Below are 25,130 nucleotides of genomic sequence, written 5' to 3'. Positions count from 1 at the left end.
TAAGTTTGGAATCAAAACCTCAATCTCCAGATTCCACTACAATGCTGTTCACATTATGCAATTAGACCATTTTCTGTTTTAAATGTCTTCTATAGTCCCTAAACTATCTTGGATCTATTTGTTGAGTAAATTTTATAATGGTATTTGTTACCAAAATTTGGGGGGCTGGGCAAACTACTCTATACAGAGTTCCACATAAATAATAAAAAATATGAAATGGTTCCTGCCCCAGAATACAGGGTTTAATTTATATGTTCAGCAAGTCATTCAAGCTTATTGCCTCTCTTGAATGCTTATTCTACTCAGACTTAAGCTTACAAGAACCATGACAAAGGATTAAATTAAATGAGATTTTTAGTAGTTTTAAAATAGTTTTTTTTTTTCTTCTAAAGGCACAGAGTCGCACTCTGTGGCCCAGGCTAGATTACAGTGACATGATCATAGCTCACTCCAACCTCGAACTCCTGGGCTCAATACATCCTCCCACCTCAGCCTCCCAAGTAACTAGGACCACAGGTACATGCCACCATACCTGGCTGATTTTATTTATTTATTTATTTTCTGTAGTAGAGATGTGGTCTCACTGTGATGGCTAGGCTGGTCTTGAACTCCTGGCCTCAAGCGATCCTCCCTCCTCAGCCTCCCAAAGCATTGCCATTAAAGGTGTGAGCCACTCCACCCAGCTAGTATTCTTTCAACTGTTAGAATTTTACTGTGGATGAACTGTTTGTCTTTAAGGCTAGTTTATAAAAACCTGTCAGCCTTTTTTTTCTTTTGGGAAACAAAGAAATAAATCCCTCTTTTTTCTCATTTGGCATTTTAGGGCTCTCGAAATATCGGCCAGCTAGCTCCCGATCTGCTTTAATACCCCAGCACTCAACAGGCTGTGACAGCACACCCACCACAAAACCCCAGTGGAGTTTGGAACTTGCACGGAAGGGAACAGGTAAAAATAATTAATCAGAATTAATATTATTTTGTTGAAGAACAAATCTATAAATGTAATAGAGTTACTTCATCAACTTTAAAAAACCCTTTAAAATTACAGATCTTAGGATTTGGCTTTTTTTGTAATACATTGAGCTTATATTATCTAACTTTAAAGACTATTTTAAAATAGACTTTTCTTTTTCAAAAGTAATGTATTCCTATTATAGAAAACTTGGAAATAACAGAAAATTAAGTGAGAAAAAAAAATCCCCCATATGCCATTTAAAGATAATTTAAAAGATAATGCCATTTAATTATTATGAACATTTTGCTCTTTCTTTGCCATGCTTTTTCTAAGAATATTATGACAAATGTCAACTTCAATAGAAACCATTTAATTTGTACCTTTATAAAAAAAAAATAAAGGCATGAAATAAAAAATCAACCACTTATCCCCCACTCATATAATTGGTGATTCATTCATGAAGACTTGATGCTATATTCCCTTATATCATTTCACAGTAATTGGGCTTAAGTTTGTGGAATGTAATTTAATTCAGATGTGTTTGTTACCTATTCTGTTTCACATTGTTTTCTGCTTATTCTGTTTCATCACTTACAAAGAGAGGATTATAATCCAAATGAAGTGCAAACATTTGATGCAGATGAACTACCGTGAAACAAAGATTCAGTCCTCAAAATCTGAAGGAACAGGGAGTGAAAAAACAAGATACATAAACAAAATCATTTTTAAAGAATAGTTTTTCCAGAAGTAGACAGACTTTACAGTCTGTGAACTTCTGATTATATTCCAGTTGATGGATTTTGGTTATATAAATTATGTTTTTATCTAATATTTTAAAGAGTGCTGTTTATTGCTTTGAGGAACTTATGAATCAACTGTTATTAATAGGGGACTTCAAGTGTTGGAACCGAACTGTCGATTCCCTCCTGGGCAGGGGTCGCCGCGAAGGATCACTGACACGAGATTCACAGCAGAGAGTTATTTATTACTAGCGCGCTAGGGTCCCAAGCTCTAAGTTGGCCCTGGGACCCCGACTGCTTGTTACAGGCTGTTTATATAGGCAAACACAAGTTCAAACACAGCTTATGGCGCGAAATTCAAACAAAGCTTAAGGCGCAAAATGATTGGGTCTAGCTATGGCCTGAGCAAGGTGTCTTATGCTAATTGGTTAGAGCAGGACCTTATGAGGTTTTTTTTCCTGGAGTTGTTGATTCCGGGAACTTCGAGGCAGGGTGGGACCCCCGGAATTGGCAGGGTGGGACCCCATGAGGTTGGGTCCTTATCGAGGCAGGGTGGGGCCCTATCCAGAGCCACCTGGTGTTAATTTTTTTCTATATGAGGCCTAGTTTCTAAGTTTTATGAGGCCTAGTTTCACAAGCAAAAGCAGCACGTTAAACTGTTTTGATGTTGAGACCCCCCAGACTGTTGATTACTTACCGTTCTTTGTGTGTTCTGTGCATTTATTGGAATAGATTCACCCAAAATATGTTTCAGAAGGAAATCAGCTGGGGACTTTAGCCCTTACTTTAATGAGTGAATTTTGATATTTCTTGGCCCTTCCAGAATTTTTGTATTCTTTTGGTTTTGGTTTTGGTGTAATTTTGCTTTATTATCATTATGCTTATTGAAATTGTACTAGATGTAAAGAATTTTCTACATTTTTAAATATTATAAAGCTTAGAGAATTTCAAACTCCTTGACACAGTTTGAGGAGGATGCTTCTGCTTACCTTTAAAAGAAAAAATTCTCTCTGAATTTCCAAGAGTCTAATCAATTTCTGTTCCAAAAAGAGTCAGAATACGTTTGGTTTTTCTTAGCAGTGTGGCACATTAACCTATGTAGAAGCAAATCTGAACACTTTTTTTGTGCCCACCAGTGTGCCTTTTTTATCATTGTTCCTTATTGCTTTAAAAAATACATTTTCACTTTTTTTCAGGTCTTTCTTTATAGGCTTTTAGTTCTCATGACATCATATGGGAAGACTGGGGAGAAAGAAACACAGCCCTAATGGTGGGGAATAGGAATGCATTAACATTTTAATTTTGGCTGCTATTAGTGTAGGGTCCTTTCTTGGCATGAGGCAAAAATGTATACCAGTTAGATGGACTGATCTAGTAATCATAACTTTGAATATATTCTTTAATGTGACTATAATTTCCTTTAAATGTCCTTTTGCTATTCAGTACTCTGAGGCCACTGAGCAAGTCTTAAAATTCAACAGTGATACTATAAGAATGTAGAAAACCTTCATTTTACAAATAACAGTGTTTTGAAGGTTTATTTGTAAATATATTTATTTTAGAATTTTGAATGCAGTTTTTCTATAGTTTTTTCTTTTCTTTTTCTTTTTTTTTTTTGAGACAATCTTGCTCTATCACCTAGGCTGGAATGCAGCGATGCGATCTTGGCTCACTGCAACCTCTGCCTCCTGGGTTCAAGTGATTCTCATGCCTCAGCTTCCTGAGTAGCTGGGATTACAGGCGTGCATCACCACACCCGGCTAATTTTTTTTTTTTTTTTTAGTAGAGACAGGATTTCACTATATTGGCTAGGCTAGTCTCAAACCACTGGCCTCAAGTGATCACCAGCCTCAGCCTCCCAAAGTGCTAGGATCACAGGTGTGAGCCACCAGGCCTGGCAACATTGTTGTATTTGTTAAGTAACTTTCCCAAAATAGCTGGACAAAAACCTTACAACTCCTACCATACATCAAGAATACAAATATCAAACCTAGCCCTTGTGTGTATTGACGTTTCTGTGAGAAGATTCACTCAGAGCTCCAACTTTTGGCATACGGGAAGCACAACTTTAGCCTAACCCAAGTCAAGTCAAAATGACAGTGAAAAAGGAATTTCTTCTCTTCCTGCCTCCCAGCAGGAGCTGAAGATCTCTTACCATGGCAGCCGACTTTCTTGGGGTTGAGAGTTGCCGTTTCTTGGAGTTGAGAGTTGCGGGTTTAGGAGGGAGACAGCACTGGTGAGGGAAGCTGTGACCTCTTCAGTCTCTAGGGATTCTAGATTAGAGGTCACAAATGAGGTTTTTTGGCCCATATGCAGTTCATCAAGCTGAGGCATCTTCCTGTAAGTCTCACAAAAGTTTTTTAACTAGATAACTAAAAATAAAGAGGTTACACATAAAAATATGGATTTCCTTTTACTCTGATGGAAGACATTCGGGAAACAAAGAAAAAAGAAATTCTGGATTTATAGCTTTTCTTGAAAAAGAGTGAGAGGCCCTTTTAGTAAGGCATATTCATCTCTTATGCTGCACCCAGTAGTCTGTTTACTCATTTATGCTGTTCCTCAGGCAAAGGCTTTTGAGTTTCCAGCCTCTGCTTTTTATTTTATTTTAATTTAATTTAATTTAATTTTAATTTTATTTATTATTTGTGAGTTGAGATGAAGTCCTAAATGGCCCCCTTAGAGCCAAGGAGCCAGATGATAATTGAGAACTGGAATGTGTTACAGACCTTGTCTAGGAGGGATAGAAAAAGAATGTGGATTTAAAGAAGAGACAGAAACTGTTAAGTAGAGGACACGTTATGGTTTACTTTTTAACCTTGCTTCCCCAGTTTTCCCTTTCCTTGCATTTGATAGTAGAATATTTTAGGGCAGGATCATATGTGGGTATTAGATTAAGCCATTGGGATGAGAAGGGAGAAATGGCAAGAGTATTTTCCTTCATTACTTTATTATTTATTTTCCTTTTCCTGAGGTAAGGAAGGGGATACAGAGAAATGGCCATTATGGTTCCCATGGTTTTAGGGATGAACATACAATATTCTCTCCCTTTTCACCACAGCAGCTCCCTGTCTACTACTGCAGAGCCTGAGGTGACTGGACTGTCTGCCAGGTTGCTGTAGGGATTGCAGTGCTGGAGAGGAGAGGCCAGGCAAGGGGAACAAGGAGCAAGGGAATTCCCTAGTGGTTTTGTGGGAAGGAAGCGGAGAGTTTCTGCAGCTGCCTCGCTAGGGCTGCAGTATTATGTAATGCCTTCTTGCATAAGTCAGAAGAACACAATTCTGGTAAATTTTTTCATTTAAAAAAAAACACACACAACTTTTTTAAAGCTTGAGAGCTTGCCCTAGAGGTCTTTCTTTTGAAACTAATATGAAAAACAGACTTTGATTTTTTTATCCTTAAATTATAATGATATAATTCTACATTTTTTTACAGTGATCTAAACAATCTGAAGAACAGAACTTACACCTTTCCTAATGAAAACTGCAGGTTTTGTGTTAAATTTAAATGTATACCTAAGGTGAATGAATTTACTGGAATTAGCAGATTATTCACGGTTTCTTATCAGCACTTTCATCACATGGGCTGAAAAGCTTCCACATTAGACTTACATTAAGTACCTCTTTCTGTTTGTTTTACATTTGTTAACTCGACTGCAGCTAACCCTTATCCATGGTGCGTTTTATTTGGTCTCCAGGAAAGATTTTACATTAGTAGAACAATACAACTCTGAACATCTCTTTTGTTCTTTCCATATAACATGAAATAGGAAAAATTTTTTTATTGTGAACTAAATGTATCTCCTTTCTCTGATGTATTTGCTATTTAGAAGAGTTATGTGTATTTCACTTTAGTAAAAGGACTTTCATTAGCCTAAAGATGAGTGGTGCCTGTGGATGGACAAGTTAGCAGGCGTCTTGTAAACCCCTGAAAGGATATGTGAAATTATGTGTGTAAATGTTTGTATCAAGGGATGGTAATATATGTATTGTCTTGATAGAGTTCTATAGATGACTTCATTATGCTCCTGTGAAAGTAAACTTTTGTGTGTCCCAAATCTAATTATAAGGAAATTACACTTTCTTACCACCCTAGATTAGACCTGGTAAACATTATTTAGGAAAGATAGATAATAAGCAAAACATATATATGTACATATATAGAGAGAGTAAAAGAATATATAAACATATATTGTCTATATAGAGAGGGAATAAATAAAACATATTATATATACAATTGTATATATAATATATATACTTCATACAATTATAGTATATAGTATACAATTATAGTAAATAGTATAAATGAAAACTTAAGAGCTAAAGGTTGTTGGTGATGATAGGGTAGCACAGATCATTTGTTCTCCTGTTACTGCCAATTAATATATTTGTATATGTGTCTTTTCACATATGCATGAGCATATTAACGGGATTAAATTTCTAGAAAACTTTCTAAAGGAATATAAGCATGTAACACTTTCATGGTATTGCCAGATTGCTTTAATTTCTCCTTTAAAAAAAAGCTTTGGGCCAGGCACAGTGGCTCATGCCTGTAATTCCCGCACTTTGGGAGGCCAAGGTAGGTGGATCATTTGAGGTCAGGAGTTCAAGACCAGCCTGACCAACATGGTGAAATCCCGCTTCTACTAAAAATACAAAAATTAGCCGGGCGTGGTGGTACGCACCTGTAATCCCAGCTACTCGGGAGGCTGAGGCAGGAGAATCTCTGGGAGGCGGAGGTTGCAGTGAGCTGAAAGCACGCCACTGCACTCCAGCCTGGGCGACAGAGCGAGACTCTGTCTCCAAAAAAAAGAAAGGAAAGAAAAAGAAAAAAGCTTTATTATAGAGAACTGTAAAGTAGTCAGACAAGTATAATGAGGCCCCTGTATGTATTACTCAGCTTCAACAATAATTGGTTCATGGTCAGTCTTATTTAATCTTACCCATTTCTACCCTTCTGAATATTTTGAAGTGAATCCCAAATATCATATAATTTTATTCATAAATTATTTAGTATGTATCTCTAAAAGGTAGCACTTTAAAAAGTCATAACCACAGTAATGTTATACCTAAAAAAAGTACTAATTCTTTTATGTCATTAAATATCCAGTCACTGTTTAAATTTCAGTTGACTCTAAATACCATTATTTATTTTTATTTTTTACAATTTATTTGTTTAAATCAGTGTCCACATAAGGTCCACATTCCAGTTGGCTGATACAGCCTTTGTATCTTTTTTAATCTAACATTTCTAGTTCATACCTTTTTTCTTTTCCTCCCTTACAATGTATTTGTTAAAGAAGCCAGAGTTTTGTTCTGTACTTTTTATTCTAATGTTTCCAACTCATACCTCTTTTCTTTTCCTCTCTTGCCATGTATTTGTTAAAGAAACTAGGTTTTGTTCTGTACTTTTCAAGTCTGTATTTTATTAATTTTATACCCATGATATAATTAGCATGTTAAGTTCTCTAGTTTCTGTCAATTTGTAGTTGTATCTAGAATTCTTATTGGATTCAGGTTTATAAAGGGTGTGTGTTCTTTAGTCTGGAAGCATACAATGTCTGGTTGACTCTTTGAGGTTAACCACTATAGATGTTCAACCTAGATTCCTTAATTCATTAAGTTGCAAGATAGTGATATTTCAATTTATACTTTCATTTTTATTTATAAGCTGGATTGCTTCTGTAAAGCTAAATTTCTCCTCGTTTACTATTACCCAGTGGTATAAGTCTATAGGAAAACAAAGCTTAATTATTCTATGTATTTAATAATTTTCAAAATAATGAGTTATTGACTAGCAATCTCCAATGCTGATCAGTCATTTTCAGTCTGTCACAATTATTGTCCTTATCATATTCAGTTTGTTCCATCTTTGGACTGAATTCATTTGATAAGACTTTAACTTCTTTGCAGTTACACCCTGTGTTTCAAGCTCATCTTGTAAATATTCTGCCATAGACCTGAGATTAGCCATTTGTCCTAGGAGCCCTGGTTTCTAACTCCTTTGTCCTTGGTGCTAACTAATCCATTGTCTTCTTAGTAGACTTCATGTATCTCAAGAAAAATGCAAGATTTATTACCAATATTTCTTTGATGCAAAGTGTAAGGCCACTGTCTAGACAAAAAAATTGGATTCACTTTTGAAGTGGTTTTAAGTATTCTTTGGAAAGATTATACCTACAAATGCTCATTTGCCCATTAGGCAACTGAGAAGTACAGGTTCCAACATAATGATTGGCTTTCTGCAATCCAAGTAGTTTGGTAGGTATTTAGGATTAAATGGTAAAACTTCTCTCTTCTCTGAAATTCAGAAGAGAACCTCAAGCTCCCAAGAGTGCAGACAGCCAACGAGAAAGCTGCAAAGTCTGTTGATATAGAATGATTAAATAATGAGATGGAAGCTAAAGGAATTTGTTCACGAGACTTTAAAGCTTCTTATTACTTCTTATCACCCACCTGTGTATTCTGTTAGGTGTTGGCCTATTTTCCCATATTTATAGAATCAGGAACATATTCATGCAATTTATGTATTAAAATCTGAATTAAAATATGGTAGCATATATGGCTGAAACTAAATCAGATAATCCTCAATATTTTTGTTCTTTTAAAGAATATCTGGGTGCCAATTATTACAGAAGATATAGTTCCCCAAACTTGCCTCTATATATAAATAAGATATTTAGCTTTTACTTTAGTATTAGTTTTGGCTTTATTACAAAGATCATTAGTATAAGAAATAGAATTTGAGGATACTAAAATGTGAATAATCTGTGAGAACAGAAACTTTAATTTGTTCACATGTTCTAAAATATTAGAGCAGTGCCTAACACAGAGGAAGTACAGGAGTCAAATACCACTTGAATGGATGAGCTATAATAGTTTTTGTGCATTATTCTTCTCTCCTCAAAATCAGTGACCTTCAGGTTGTATTTAGTTGGACTAAGCTCACTTGACATTTAAAAAGAAACACAACTGTATAATTCTGTTATATTAATTAATTCATTCATTTAACAAGCTTTGTTAAGGGGGCGTGCTAGGGGATGATAGAAACTGTGCTATATGTTGGGACACAAAGATGAAAAAGACAGACTTCCTGTCCTCAAGAGGCTATCAGTTTAATGGAAGAGACTCAAAGACAACAGAAATACAGCAGTCCATGTTTGTGTAGATGGACACTGTAGCATCGTGGTTAAGATTAAGACCCTGGAGTCAGGCTCTTCAGATTTGTAGCTCAGACCCGCCAGTACCACCTTGGGCAAATTACTTAAATCTCTCTTTGACTTAATTCCCTTATCTGTATTATGCTGTGGAAACATGAAGGAACCAGTTCCTTTGGGAAATTTGAAGAAAACCTTTCAAAGAAACATTTGAGTTAGGTTTTAAATTATTGAAGAGACTAAAATGTTCTTTGTTTCGTTATCTCTTCCTTTAGGTTGCAGCTTAACCATTACTTTCCTGGAGAACTTTGCCTCTCTGATCCCCCCTTCCCCCAACTAATTTAAGTCTCCTATTGTGCTCCTGTTTCACTTTATGTTTTGCCTTTTTATTTACTCAGGTTCACTTACTCAATTTATTTCTTATTTGCTAGTCTGCTATCTCCTAGGAGGGAGGAGGGCTGATATCTGTCTAGTTTATCCATATTTTCCCCAGTTCCAATTAGTTTCTGATGTTTGTTAAATGAGTATATCAGTTAAACAAAGAATAAGGAAAGAAGGACATCCGAAGCATAGGGAATAGCATTTAGAAATACACAGTGTTATGAAAGGTTTAGCCTAGAGTAGTATATAGAAAGGAAGAATGGGAGGCTGGAAAGGTAACTTCAGGACAGATTATGAACTGTCAATAAGTAAAATTAGTACTGCAATGTAATTTTTAGAAAGCTTCTATGGTGATATCTGTTTGGGTGAAAACCATGATTTGGGGACAGGTTTGGATCAAAATTAGTGCTGAGAAATTTACTTTTTAAAAAAAAGAAACTACATTGAAATCTATTTTAGTGAAAAGTCTTTTTTTTTTTAAAGTTAGTTTGGATTAATATATATAATATATATTTTCAGAAATTCCTGCACTGAAGTCCAAGGAGTTTGTCTTTTGTCCTGTCAGTATAACCAACTGGGTTTTTAAGCAGATAAAAAGCAGCTTTGTTTAGGAAGACCATGATGCAGCAGGGTTTCCCAGCCTGGACACTGTTGACATTTTAGGCATAATTCTTTGTTGGAGGTATAGGGGTGTGTTGTGCATTTTAAGATGTTTGCCAGCATTCTGGCCTCTACTCGTAGGATGTCAGTAACAAAATATCTCTGAACATTGCCAATTGCCAATTTTGTCCCTTTGGGGGCAGAATCACCCCTGGTGATCTGAGAACCACTGCTGTGAACTACATATACATTAGACACTTAACCCATAAGATACTTCACGCAGAGAAACCTTAGTGACTAGGAGGAGACTAGTACCAAGTACCTATAATACTAGTACCCATAACCCCGATGAGGTGAGGTGGTCTGAATTAATACAGTTGCAGACTGGATTAGGATGGGGGGTGGATTTAAGAGATACTTATGAGAATCAACAAGATTTGGTAACCAGGTAGCTCTGGAAGGGAGGGAATCTGAGATGAATCTTGGGCTTAAGTTGGCTGCATATAAAGCAATGCCATTAACCTATAGTAATAGAGATTTGTTTCTCAGAGTATGGCCCAAGGATTATAGGCCTGTGGGTCTGGAGGAAAAAGCAAATCTGTACACTAGAGTTGGAGAACTACTATGATAGATTCCTAGACTGATAGAATGTTAAAACTGTAGAGAACCTTTGAGGACATTTGATCTAGATTTTTAGATGATAAACTAGGCCCAGAGAGATGAAGTATAGCTAAAGGCTAACAGGACAACCTAGTCTAGAGTATGGGCCTGCTAATTCTGTTTCTTTCTTTGTAGTGACACTACTCTCATCTGTGTAGAGAGACAGATGTTCCCTTTATAGACTCCCCACCTTTTCTGGGTTTCTTAAGCTGTGTGTTCTGAATCTTCTTAGAGTTCATGTTGTCTATCCCTAGAAATTGTCTTAAGGAGCTATACAAATGTTTGATTTTCACTGAGATACCATTATCAGTAGCTAGAATATCATGTTTATGTGTATATCAGTTGTTCTCCAGATGGCACAAAGAAAATAGAGTCATCCCTTGCTATACACAGGGGGATTAGTTCCAAGACCCCTCCCCGGTGTACGAAAATCCATGCATACTCAAGCCCTGCAGTCGGCCCATATGAGAAACCAGCTTTTCTATCTCTACGCAGGTTTGCATCCTTCAAATCTGTATTTTCAATCTGCGTTTGGTTAAAACCAAAAAAAGTCCACATATAAATGGGCTCATGCAGTTCAAACCCATGTTGATCAAGGGTCAACTATATTGTCATCTCCCCCTCCCCAATACCTTAGAGCAGAAATGTAGTTGAGTGAGTTATGTTTTCATTGACCAGTGTTGGTCGTTTGTTGTTTGTTTATTAAGATGGAATCTCACTCTATCACCCAGGCTGGAGTGCAGTGGCATGATCTCAGCTCACTGCAACCTTGGCCTCCCAGGTTCAAGTGATTCTCCTACCTCAGCCTCTCGAGTACCTGGGATTACAGGCGCCCGCCACCATTCCTGGCTAATTTTTGTATTTTTGGTAAAGATGGAATTTCACCACATTGGCCAGGCTGGTTTTGAACTCCTGACCTCAAGTGATCCACCCGCCTTGGCCTCCCAAAGTACCGGGATTACAGGAGTGAGCCACTGCGCCCAGCCCCAGTGTGAGTCTTAACTTATAACACCATGTGTAATATTGTTTTTTCATAATACTTAGAAAATATTAATTTTTAAAAGATTATTTGGTAACACACTGGTATATGGCTGAATCGGTAGACTATAAGGGACTATATATTCAACTTCCTGGCCACAATGCTGAAAACTGTGTGTAACTAATTACATGTCTTATTTAGATACTTCTCTCATTCCTAATAGAAGTGATAAAAATTTAGGAATCCCTCTTTACATACTGTCATCACCTTCCTCCTTCTTTATTCTGGCTTTCCCTATTATCAACAGGAATTCATTTGGGTATTTTTAATCTTGAAGGTAAAGAACAATCACCTTTGGAGATGGGTATGCATCCAGTGGCAAGCGCTCCACTCTCAGTCTTTACTAAGGAATCTACAGCCTCCAAACACAGTGACCACCATCACCATCATCACCATGAGCACAAGAAAAAGAAGAAGAAGCACAAACATAAGCACAAACACAAGCATAAGCATGACAGTAAAGAAAAGGACAAGGAGCCTTTCACTTTCTCCAGCCCTGCCAGTGGCAGGTCTATTCGTTCTCCTTCCCTTTCAGACTGAGAAGGGGACAAAGAGACCTTTCCTTCCATGTCCAGAAGAATGTATGTAACTAAAGCTTTGTCCTCTCTGATGAATGATAAAAGGGAGGGGGGAAAGGATTTGCCTCTCCTACAGAAATTCTGAATTCATTTAAGTACTAAGCATTTGATTTACATTATTTATACAGTTGGGATCTAATTAGGAAAATGTGTTTTGTAGTTCTGGATAGACTATTTCTTCCGCTGTTTCCTCCTCAAAACATACACACAGAGCAAACTCCTTTTCATAAAAGCCCTCATATCCACTGGCAGTCCCCATTCGCATCATGCTCTCCATGTGTACTGCCAGAGTCAATTATGTTTGAAAGCCTTTGGTGGATGTTATGGGGCAAAGTATGATTTACACAGAAGCAACTGCCAAATCCGTGGTACAACCACTATCTCCAGTGAAATATTGTATAACACCATTTGGAACTACTGAAAAGACAAGGCTTTTCTACAGGGCTCTTCCTTATTGCACCATTTTTGTATTAACCATAGAAACTAAGCATCAGAATTTATGTACAAAGAATATGTTATTTTTCCTTTTGCTCTGAAATACTGAGATTTGGGGAAGCAATTCTTTTTTAAAAAAATTTTGAATAACTATCTTTTGATAACACATTCGGCGGTTATGATGTTGGAATTTAGCAGAACTATCAAATCCAAAATTGTTTTCAAATCAAGATGTTTAAATTATAAGTTGTTTTGTTTTCCAGTAAGTATGAATGAAAATATTCATATGTAAAATATGTTTTGCTAAATTTGGACAATTTACACACCCAACATTTACTTTTTCCAAAATTATTTCTGTGGGACACAAAGTATACCTTTAAAAAGGTGACCTTATATATTGTTTATTAACATAGAAATAGACAATTTGGCTCTCATACCATAAGCATTTTAAAACACATATGAAACGTTTTGATTTCATTGTATGGTGGTGTGTTTTTATTTTTATTTCTGAATTTTCCATATGCTTTAATACTTGTTTAAGAATATTTTTATATCTGTTCCATTTTTATCATTTCCCTTATCGTTAGAAAGTTTGACAAAAATACTTGAATATTGGTTCTCTAAATATACTTTTAGTTGTGTTTAACTTGTTTAATAAATAACTTTTTAAGTTGATCATTCTGTCTTTGTAGCTTTTTATATCTTGTGTTACCTTCTTGTGTGTGTATATGTAATAAACCTCTCCACATACTTTGCAGAGAGCTTTGTGAATAGGTGGGATTTTTAGCTGGCCTCACTAGGAGGAATGATTTCAGTAGGCGGAGATGGAGTAAAGTTCTCTCAGCAGAAGAAACAGTATCTTCAATGGTATGTAGCAAAGCATGGGTGTGTTCAGGAATTAGAAGGCTGTGCGGTTGGCCTGGAGTTTAAGTGCAAAGGGAATATGATCAGATATTGAAGCGCCTAAATGACAGTTATTTAAAGTTTCAATTAATTGAATGTTGTCCAGCTGAAATTATTTTTGGAAAATAGGATATTTTAGAGTGTATAGTGATACCATGTATAGAATTCCCAACTTTGAAAATTCTAAGCACACATTTCAAAATAATTACTTGTGTTATAGGAAGACATTGATAAATAATAGCTACCTATTATAATTCAAGCACCTCTTGTATGCTAGGCATTGTACCAGGAAGTTTGTGTTATGTATATTATTTCTAAATCAGATGTTTATATTAGATGTTTCTTCCAAGGAACATTTTTTATGGTGAAGTCTCGATTATTTAAGCTTTTAGTTGGGAGCAGACAATGCAAAGGTATTTTATTCACATTTTTGAAATAGATAATTAAACACAATGCAGTTTCAATCTAAGTCTCCAGTCTCTTTTCCCAGAGGCAGTACTTTTTGACAGTATTATATATATCTTTCCAGCACTCGTCTATATATATATTTCCATATATTTTTACAGTATGTACAGATTTTTTAAAACAAGCAGTAGCATATAATACAGACTTGCAGAAATTGTTTTAATTATGCTTTATCTTTTATGGCTTTTGCATATTATTGCATAGTTACAAAGAACTTCCTTATTTTATGATTATATAATTCTTTCACTTTTTTTAAATGTTCTTAAAATTTTATGTTTCAGGTTTACATTCTTCATCCAACTTGAATCCATCTGCAATTTATTTTAATAAAAAAAGAGGGGCTCAACTTTTTTTTCCTTCTATTTAATTTTTTCTTTTTTCTTTCTTTCTTTTTTTTTTTGTTTTGATAGGGACAGAGTCTCACCATGTTGTGCAGGCTGGTCTTGAACTTCTGGCCACGGGCCATCCTCCCACCTCAACCTCCCAAAGCATTGGGATTACAGGCATGAACCACCACACCCAGCCTTGCCTCAACATATTTTTTAAGTTCCCTTTTAATTTCTTCATTGACTCATTGGTGGTTCATGCATTCAAGAGCATGTTGTTTAATTTCCATATACTTATGAATTTTCTGAAGTTCTCGTTTTGACTTCTAGTTTCGTAATTGTGGTCAGAAAAATATGATTTCAAGTAGGATTTTCAGAATTTTGAAATGGACTGAAATGTAATTGAATTGACAGAAATCAAGAAGATTTCAGTCTTCTTAAATTCACTGAAGCTTGTTTTGTGCCCCAGCATGTTAGATTCTGGAGAATGGTTCATATGTGCTCCAGAAGAATGTGTACTCTATTGCTGTTGGATTGAATGTTTTGCTTAAGTCTGTTAGGTACATTTGGTCTAAAGTGTTAAAGTTCAGTGTTTCCTTGTTAATATGTCTGAATGATCTGTCCATTGTTGAAAGTGGGGTATTGAAGCCTCCTTCAGTATCTCCTGCAATACTATATTACAGTCTATCTCTCCTTCAGATCCTTTATTAAGATGCTTTGATGTTGAGTGCATATATATTTACAATTGTTATACCCTCTGAATGAATTGGCCCTTTTGTCATTTTGTCCTTTGCCTCTTTTTTATAGTTTTTGGCTTAAATTCTATTTTGTCTGATACAATTTTTAATGTCACCCTGATACGTATACTATTTGGACTATTTTTATCATCAAAGTATGGTTTCCTTTACAATTATATATTATTCTAAAAATTTTATTACTACTTAAAAATCAGGGCTTAAAAGTATTTTTACTGTCCCGGGCACAGTGGCTTACGCCTGTAATCCCAGCACTTTGGGAGGCCGAGGAGGGCAGATCACAGGGTCAGGAGTTTGAGACCAGCCTGACCAACATGGTGAAACCCCGTCTCTACTAAAAATACAAAAATTAGCTGGCATGGTGGCACGCGCCTGTAATCTCAGCTACTCAGGAGGCTGAGGCACGAAAATTGCTTGAACCCGGGAGGCAGAGGTTACAGTGAGCTGAGATTGTGCCACTGCGCTCTGGCCTGGGCGACAGAGTGAGACTCCATCTCAAAATATATATATATATATATGTGTGTGTGTATATATATATATATTTACTGTAGTAAAATGACACGTAATTAATGAGACCTCCTTTGTTTATCATACTAGAATATTGTGGCTTTATAAAATTTCTGAGCAACTGCTGTTCCATATACAAATTTTTAAACTTATTACCTGTGTAACTTAACCACAGTAATTGAAGGTCAGTCCACTCAGCATTGTTTCTTTCTGAAACAAACTCGCTTTATTTGGTTTAGCCCAGTAATCTCTAAACATTTTTGCTTTTTTATTCCATTCATTTTCTTTAAAAAATGAATGTACATATCTAATGCATGTATATTTATTATATGTAAATATATATGTATTAATATAGTATGTTCATTATAAAGTATATGTAAAGCTGAGCATGGTGGCTCATGCCTGTAATTCCAGCACCTTGGGAGGCTGAGGTGGGAGGACGGCTGATGCCAGGAGTTCAATATCAGCCTGGGCAACATAGCAAGACCCCATTTCTACAAAAAATGAAAATGAAGACAACCAGGCACGGTGGCATGAGCCTATAGTCTCAGCTACTCAGGAGATTGAGGTGGGAGGTTCGCTTGTGCCCAGAAGTTTGAGGTTGTAGTGAGCTATGATCATGCCAGTGCATTCCATTCTGGGCGATAGCACAAGACCCAGTCTTAAAATTTTTATTTTTTTCTTGAGACAAAGTCTCACTCTGTTGCTCAGGATGGAGTGCAGTGGTATGATCTCAGCTCACTGCATCCTCTACTTCCCAGAGTTAAGCAATTCTCGTACGTCCGCCTCCCGAGTAGCTGAGACTACAGGCATGCACCACTATGCCAAACTAATTTTTGTATTTATAGTAGAGACAGGGTTTCACCATGTTGTCCAGGCTGGTCTCAAAACTCCTGACCTCAGGTGATCCTCTCACCTCAGCCTCCCAAAGTGCTGGGATTATAGGTGTGAGCCACTGGGCCCGGCCAAAAAAAAAAAAAAATTATATTTTTCATTTTCATGTGTTTACTTTTGAGGCAGGGTCTTCCTTTGTCACCCAGACTGAAGTGCAGTAGCACAATCACAGCTCACTGCAGCCTCAACCTCCTGGGCTCAAGCAATCCTCCCGCCTCTGCAACCCAAGTAGCTGGGACTATAGGCACCCACCATCACACCTGGCTAATTTGTATTTTTTTGTAGAGATGGGATTTTGCCATGTTGTCTATGGTCTCGAACTCCAGAGCTGGTCTTGAACTCCTGAGCTCAAGCAATCCACCCGCCTCAGCCTCCCAGGGTGCTGGGATTACAGGTGTGAGCCACAATGCCCAGTGAAATTATAATTAAAAAAAAAAAAAAAAGAAGAAAGTGTCACGATAGGATAAAGATGAAGTATTAGGTTGGTGCAAACGTAATTGTGGTTTTTGCATTACTTTCAATGGCAAAAACCACAAATATGTTTGCACCAACCTAATAAATTATTTGTTAATGTCCTGCAGTTTGTGATAGCTTCATACTAAGTACTGAATTTATGAAGCCCCAATGTAAACTTAGTTCAAGGTTCATTAGTAACAAAAGTTTGTCAATTCATAATTCAAATTATTTTAATTTTTTTTGCTTTTTTTCCTCAAATCTGACTATGAGATTAAAAACTTACCATTTATCTTACAATATTTAAGTACTTTTTATGCCTTAACTATTTAATTTTAGGCCAGGCGCGGTGTCTCACACCTATAATCCCAGCACTTTGGGAGGCTGAGGCGGGCAATCACCTAAGGTCAAGAGTTTGAGACCAGCCTGGCCAACATGGAGAAACCCCATCTCTACTAAAAATACAAAATTAGCCAGGCATGGTGGCGTGCGCCTGTAATCCCAGCTTCTCAGGAGGCTGAGGCAGGAGAATCGCTTGAACCTGGGAGGCAGAGGTTGCAGTGAGCCGAGATCGTGCTGCTGCACTCCAGCCTGGGCAACAAGAGCGAAACTCTGTCTTAAAAAAAAAATAATAATAATTTTAGCAACAGCCATATGAGATAGGTATTATGATTATGATAAAGACTTTGAGGCATGGGAAAGTTAAGCCAAAGGTCACAGAGTTTGTATGTGATCGCATTTGGATTCAAACCCAAGGGCCTGGCTCTATTTGTGTTTCCTAGATATGTGCTGCCCAATGTGGTAGCCACTAGCCTATGTGGCTATTTAAATAATTATATTTTTAAAATAAAACTTTAGTCCACTTAGCTATATTTCAAGTGTTCAGAAACAAGATAAACCTAGTGACTATCATGTGGATAGTGCCAATCTAGAACATTTCCAGCATCACAGTAAGTTCTATTGAGTGAAACAATTGGTTACCATGTTTTATCTTTTAATGTAGCTTTGGAAGAGCTCATCCTATGAGATGAGCGTTAGTTTAACTTTTTTCAGTTATTTGTCCATGCGTGCATGATTGTTATTATTTTCAATCCACTGTTTGTAGGAATCTTTGAAGGACAGTTGTCTATTTTGTAGTGTTTAATTAAAACAGATGATACGGGCCAGATGTGGTGGCTCACGCCTGTAATCCCAACACTGTGGGAGGCTGAGGCGGGCAGATCACTTGAGGTCAGGAGAGACCAGCCTGGCCAACATGGCAAAACTCATCTCTACTAAAAATTCAGAAATTAGCTGGGCATGGTGGCATGCACCTGTAGTCCCAGCTACTTGGGAGGCCGAGGCAGGAGAATCACTTGAACCTGGGAGGTGGAGGTTGCAAGTGAGCCAAGATCACACCACTGCACTCCAGCCTGGGTGACAGAGTGAGACTCTCTCAAAAAAAAGAAAGAAAACTAGATGATAGGCCAAGTGCAGTGGCTCATGCCTGTAATCCCAGCACTTTCCAAGGCCAACGCAGGATTGCTTGAGTCCAGGAGTTCAAGAGCAGTCTGGGCAACGTAGAGACTATTTGTCTCTACAAAAAGTTTTTTTAAAAAATTAGCCAAGCATGGCCGGGCACGGTGGCTCACGCCTGTAACACTTTGAGAGGCTGAGGCAGGCGGATTACCTGAGGTCAGGAGTTCGAGACCAACCTGGCCAACATGGTGAAACCCCATCTCTACTAAAAAGAAAAAAAAGAAAAAAATTAGCTGGGCGTGGTGGCACATGCCTGTAATCCCAGCTACTCAGGAGGCTGAGGCAGGAGAATCACTTGAACCCAGGAGGCAGAGGTCGCAGTGAGCCAAGATTGGGCCACCGCACTCCAGCCTGGGTAACAGAGCAAGACTCAGTCTCAAAGAAAACAAAAATTAGCCAAGCGTGATGGCACATGGCTGTGGTTCCAGCTACTCGGGAGACTGAGGTGGAAGGATTGCTTGAACCTAGGAGATCAAGTCTGTAGAGAGCTATGATCATGCCACAGAACTTTAATTAATTCATTAATTAAATATAAATATTAACCAGATGATATCTATAAGTTTATCTAGCAGGACACATATAAACTGCAATATGCCAAATACTGGAATGGGTGAGAGCACCACTGTCACCAACCCCTTGATACTGGGAAATACCTAAAATAAATAAATGAATTAAAAAATGTAAATAGTAAAGAGAAAACAAAAACCAGATGATATATTTAAGTTCATTTAGCTGGACACATATAAACTGCAATATGCTAAATACAAAAATGGGTGAGAACACTGTCACCAACCCCTTGATACTGGGAAATACATAGTCTGATGCATGATTCAGGTGAGAACCTCAGTGTCAATTTTCAGAAATAAATAAAAGCAGAGGTTCTACTATAGTCTCCCTTTGTCTCCTGGATGCTTCTCGGAGTATGTAAGCACCCTACTTTGGAGGTCACTATTCTAAATCCTTTTTCTTACATTCCTGACCTATTTATTTACCTCTTCAGTGTTTTGCCATTTTATCATTTGTCTGTCTTCATCTTTGCAAAGGAATAAGCAAGTCTTCTATCAAACTCAGCAGAACTATTGCTCAGCAGGGGAACGGAAATCTTACAGGGACACAGATGTTTACTATGTGAAATACACGGCCAGGAGACCATAAAGAAAGGATGAAAATAGTTCTCAAGTTGCTTTGTTTGATTTCCTTAAAATACTGTCTTGACTGCTTCTGTGACCAGGTAAAATTCTTTGTAATGGTTTTTGCAAACATATTTTCTGCATGTAGTGCCACATTTTCTGCACCATTTTCTTTAGAACTTTAAAAAATGTATGCATTTATAAAAATTGCATTTTAATTGATTTTTTTTCTTAAACAAGGTAAGACCTGATATCTATCCAGTTGTTCATGTATGTGAGACAATGGAATGGAGGTAAGTGTAATTTCTTGTGCAAGTACTTTTCAAACAGCCGTGCAGTTTTATATGTTTGTGTTAAAGTGAAAGATGGTAGGAAAGTAATAGATGTCATGCCCTGTAAGACAATGCTGTCCTTTTTTTTTTTTTTTTTTTTTTTTTTTAGGCAAGGTCTTTGCTTTGCTTCCCAGGCTGGAATGCAGTGGCACAAACACGACTCACTGCATCTCCAGCTCAAGTGATCCTCCTGCCTCAGCCTCCCAAGTAGCTAACACTACAGGTGCATGCCACCACACCTGGCTAATTTTTGTATTTTTTATAGAGACAGGGTTTTGCCATGTTGCCCAGGCTGGTCTCGAACTCCTGGGCTCAAGCAATCTGCCTTCTTCAGCCTCCTAAAGTACTAGGATTAGGAACATGAGCCACCGTGCCCAACAATGTTGTGCTTTTCAGTGAGAGCACAACTGGGCATTTTAAATTGCCTTGAGACAATCTCATTTTATATTTTTCAAGGAAACTGGCTTAGGTATTTTGTGTAGAACTGTCTGTCCCACACTTTACTGGACAGTTAATATCTCTGGTCTGGTCCCTCCCCCAATCATCATGAACATATCCAGTCATTAGACAACCATAGACTCCTCACCTGTCTTCAAATGCCCCTCCTAGTGATGATTACTGCTCGAGTTGAGAAATACTGGGCTAACCACATTCTCTTCCGACTCTCATTACTGCCTCTCAGCTTATAATACAGAGGATTATACAATTATAAAATTGGATTAAACACTTTCATTCCAAAAAACAAAAGTCTTTCTGTTTCTAATAATCACTCTGATTCATAAGCATTCACCGTGTGCCTGGTGCTGTGCTACACACTTCATATGCATATTCTCATATGCTCATTGTACCGTGTAAAATGAGTGCCAGCATCCTCATTTTACAGACGAGAAAACTATCAAGTGCACCATACGTGATTAAAATTTATCACCCAATATTTATTAAGTGCATTCTGTGTGCACAATACTGAGATAAATTCAGAACGAGGTAGGCAGATTTTGTCCTCAAGGAGCTTGAAGTTGCACAGCTAAGTGGAAAGGCCAAAATTTTAACCCAGGTCTGTCATTTCTAGAACAGCATACTGCTTCCTATTTCTACCACTACCTCCACCTAAATTATCTTGAAGAGAAATTTAGCCAAATTAATCATAATTGAACTGTAAATAGATTTAGAAGAAGACATCTACAACTATGTAGTAATTTTTCTAGTCTTTCCCCTCCTCAGGGCTGCTGTAGTCTATATATATAAACAGGCCCCTCTAGAGTAGCACAGTGCATATCCTGAGTGGCCATAAATAAGAAAGAGCCCAGTCTCTGCCTAGAATACTTTCTCTACTCTCAGTGTCATGCTTTGTATAGTGACCACTCAAATACCTGCTCTGACACATGGGGTTTTCAGGTTCTAACCAACCAGCCATCATTTCTTCCTCCATCCCTCTCTTTTCCCTCCTTCCCTGCTCCCATTTTTCCTTCCTTCATTCCCTCCACTCATGCATACAATATTTTGGAATGCCCACTGTTTTTCCATGTTCTAGGAAAATGATAAAATATTCAATAAAACATACAGTCCCTTTCCTCAAGGATCACACCGCTCAGAATTAACCCTCTCACTCCTTTTTCAGTGTATGTATAACTCTCCTAGTATTCACCATAGTGTGTCTTTCAGTGCTTTTACCGTGATATTTGTTTGGAACATTATTTAGATTAACACTGATGTACATTGACTTAAATGACATCCTTACCTTGATTGGTGTGATAATTCTAAGTCTGCATGCTAGTGTATAAGCTAATAAGCAGGGTTTTGTGCAGCAGACAATTTGATAAAATATTTTATTTTCCTTCTCTCAAACATTGAAGATCAGCCTTTAAAAGCCTTTTTTGATTTTTGAACAAGGATATCTAGTTGCCTATACCAGATATTCTATGTAATATGCATATTAGATATTAAGAATACAGTAGGAAAAAAAAAAAAGGAAAAGCCTCAGCAAATTGGGTAGATCAAGAAGGTTGAAAAAATGTTATTATTTCTCAGGATAAACTTTTACCCCAAAACATGTTATTTGAATGTGTGAGTGTCCTTTTCCATTCAATTATGAGTCACTGAGGACAGGGGTCATGTCATTATCCTGTTTATGATGTTTATTCTCTCTTCACCATCTGGTGCCACTGCCAGTCACAGTTTGCACTTTTGAATTGAATATGAAAGCAAAAGGTGACTTTATCAGCCAGAGGAGTAAACAATGTTGTGGAGAGATCATGGCTCTGGAAAACAGGAAACCTGTGTTCTATGCCCAACTCTGTGAGCACTCAGTGCTGTGTCCTGAATAGATTACTCAGCCTCACTAGAGCCAGTTTCCTTGAAAAATATAAAACAAGATTGTCTTAAAGTTTCTTGCTAGTTGCCAAACTCTTGTGATTATACTTTTGACACTAGGTAGTAAATACATAGAGAAGACTACATATTGCATAAGAAAATCTAGGTTATAAAGTCCTTATTTCAGGACTTCAAGATAGACAGCCTTGACTGCTTTTATTTGAGCTTTGTTAAAAGACATATTTTAGCTGCAGACCACCTTCGTATACTCTGAGCATAGGCACGAGGTACTATGTAGTTAGATATATGAACATGAACACTTCCAATGAACTGTAAACTGTTTTTTCTATTCTTTTTTTTGTTTGTTTGTTTGTTTTTGAGATGGAGTCTCGCTCTGCTGCCCTGGAGTGCAGTGCAGCCTGGAGTGCAGTGGTTCGATCTCGGCTCACTGCAAGCTCCGCCTCCCGGGTTCAAGCCATTCTCCTGCCTCAGCCTCCCAAGTAGCTGGGACTACAGGCGCCCACCACCACACCCTGCTATTTTTTTTTTTTTGTATTTTTAATAGAGACAGGGTTTCACCGTGTTAGCCAGGATAGTCTCGATCTCCTGACCTCGTGATCCGCCTGCCTCAACCTCCCAAAGTGCTGGGATTACAGGCGTGAGGCACCGCGCCCAGCCATACTGTTTTTTCTTGCCTCTTTGGACAGGTCCATTTCCACCCCCAGGATCTACTCACAGTGATGTTCATCTGTGGCTTTTAGAACTTTTACAGACTGCAGAGTCATCAAGGCTCATACCCTAAATGCCTGCTGAGAGGCAGATCCTGTGGAGAATATAGCCCCTGCCTGCAAGGAGGCTAGGTTCTATTGTAGAGTTAAGATGTATACATAAGTGGCAATCATGGAAACTTGAATCTGTAGTCTAATCTTAAACTAATCATAAAGGAATGAGAGACTTCAAATCAAACCATGGGGATGAAGAGGGAAGCCTTGCCAAGTTCTCTGCTCCAGTTGTAAGTATGCTCTAGAATTTCTGGTGAAGATTTTTCATTGCATGCCTCTTGAAACTCTTGGGCCCTGCCTGTAATCCTATACCAGAGAACCTTCTTGTCCTTGAAATCCAGTGCCCAGAAAGCGAATCCAGGACTCAGAGAACAATGCCAAGACTGACCCTGTGAATCCCAGATGCTAATCTGTCCATAGCAAGTGAGAAAAATTAGGATAAGGGAGGGAGATTTTGATAAAACTCATTCCACTTAAATAGTGCTGTTTACACTGAAAATAAATATTTCATCGTCCTTGCTTGGTGTTAAGAAGTCCTTTTATGAAGTTACATCAGTGGTAGGTGGTTGGGTGGTTGGTCATTATGATTGTTACTTCAGTGTTCCTTCTTGGCAAGGTCAAAGTTGATCATCTTCATTTTATTTTGTTTTTTAAAATATTTTTGAGATGGAGTTTTCCTCTGTCACCCACGCTGGAGTGCAATGGCGCAATCTCGGCTCACTGCAACCTCCACCTCCTGGGTTTAAGCAAATTCTCCTGCCTTAGCCTCCCGAGTAGCTGGGATTACGGGCATCTGCCACCACGCCTAGCTACAAAGTTGATCATCTTCAAATTGCCTAAGTCTAGCAACTAATGCTTTCAGGCTTCGTCGACATAGCTGGTGTCTTCATGGAGCTTATCTCCTGTTTTTTTTTTACCCTCTGGGAAGAAGTTAAGTCAGTAATACTCTGCTCATTTTATGGTTGAGCAAATAGACTTGGAACCATGTGTTCTACATTTTCTATTAATGTAATACAGGCTTTTCCTGGCATTGATTAAAAATCTGCTCTCCAGACACTTCTGTACACAGTAATTAGATCCATAGAGTTATTCTACATGAAGTCACCAACTCACATGTTTCTCACACCTTGCAAATGCAGAGCTAAGTCCTTTCACGTAGTAGTGGGCATGAAGGGAGGCATCATTCTCTAAACGTTGTGGTTTTCATTAGTAATGATAAGTTGTTTTAAGTGAAAAGTAGAGATGTCTATTTTCCTGGCAAAAACTTCTAACATCTTTAGAATATCTTGCTTTGAAGGGACAGTTCACACATCAGGTTTTGATTCTCGTTCAGTTATTTCCATTCTGAGAGGAGCCAAGTATTGTCCTGAAAGGTCAATATTCCATTTTCATGATTAATTGAACAATCGTGCTTCATGGCTATTTTTCTGTTGAATACAGTTTTCTCTTAAATACAAATTTTTTTTTTGTTGTATCTTAAGTGGTTTCCTGGTGATTCAGAAGACTTAGCCCCAGAGTTGGCCATTTGTCCACTTCTTATTGCCCTAATTCAGCTGCAGGGGCTCCAGCTGAGCCATACCTTAGTATATCTATGAAGGAAAAAAATGTGTGAATCTTAAGTGTAAAAAAGGGAATTCAGGAACAATTGAACCCTTTAACAGCCTCTCCCCAGAGGTCCTAATGAATTTTTATATTATTAATGCTTAAGTTTTGGAGTCCACAGGACTGCCTTTGAATCTTGTCTTTCTTGAATAGAAACTGCGTGATTCAGGGTAAGTTGTTTAACTGCTTCATTTGCAGAGGAAAACAGCTAATATTTATTGGCAGTGGATGAGGACATGGTCTGTGTTAAAAGCCTGGCATGAATGCTGTCAGTTCTCACAATGCCATGAGGTAATGTGAGAGACGCTGTTTAGATGCTTACCCAACAATATTCATTCTTCTCTCCCTTCCTGACAGAACCCCAGTTTTGTGTGGGCAAAATGTGTCTCCTACATACTTCCAGCTTGGGTGGCTCTATATGATAGTACTGGCTATGGAGACATAAGCAGAAATCTGCAGGGGTTCTGCCTTGGCTTTCCCAATCAGAAGAGGGCTCCTGGAGCCTGGTAAGCAATTCTGCTCCTCTTGCTGCCCTAAACACTGACATGATGCCCAAGATGCATCTGCTGTCTTGTGCTCCCAAAGAAAGGGCAGAAGGAATCATAGATA

The 25,130-nt window shown here is 37.8% G+C and overlaps 1 protein-coding gene across 9 annotated transcripts in view; it reads left to right on the top strand.

Annotated features, from left to right (window-relative positions):
• Positions 1 to 13,219, top strand: part of TAF2 (TATA-box binding protein associated factor 2) — a 107,160-nt gene extending 93,941 nt beyond the window's left edge. For all 9 annotated transcript variants that reach the window (XM_073999352.1, XM_065519560.1, XM_065519561.1 and 6 more), the window contains 2 exons: positions 824 to 946; positions 11,809 to 13,219. In XM_073999352.1, the coding sequence (XP_073855453.1) occupies positions 824 to 946; positions 11,809 to 12,071 (386 nt within the window). In that variant the 3' untranslated portion in view covers positions 12,072 to 13,219. The remainder of the gene's footprint in view (positions 1 to 823; positions 947 to 11,808) is intronic.
• Positions 13,220 to 25,130: the final 11,911 nt, after the last annotated feature.

Source organism: Macaca fascicularis, chromosome 8 (assembly GCF_037993035.2).
Source record: "Macaca fascicularis isolate 582-1 chromosome 8, T2T-MFA8v1.1".
NCBI classification, from domain to species: Eukaryota; Metazoa; Chordata; class Mammalia; order Primates; family Cercopithecidae; genus Macaca; species Macaca fascicularis.
The sequence above is the reverse complement of the archived record's forward strand: the minus strand, read 5'-3'. Positions and strand labels throughout refer to the sequence as shown.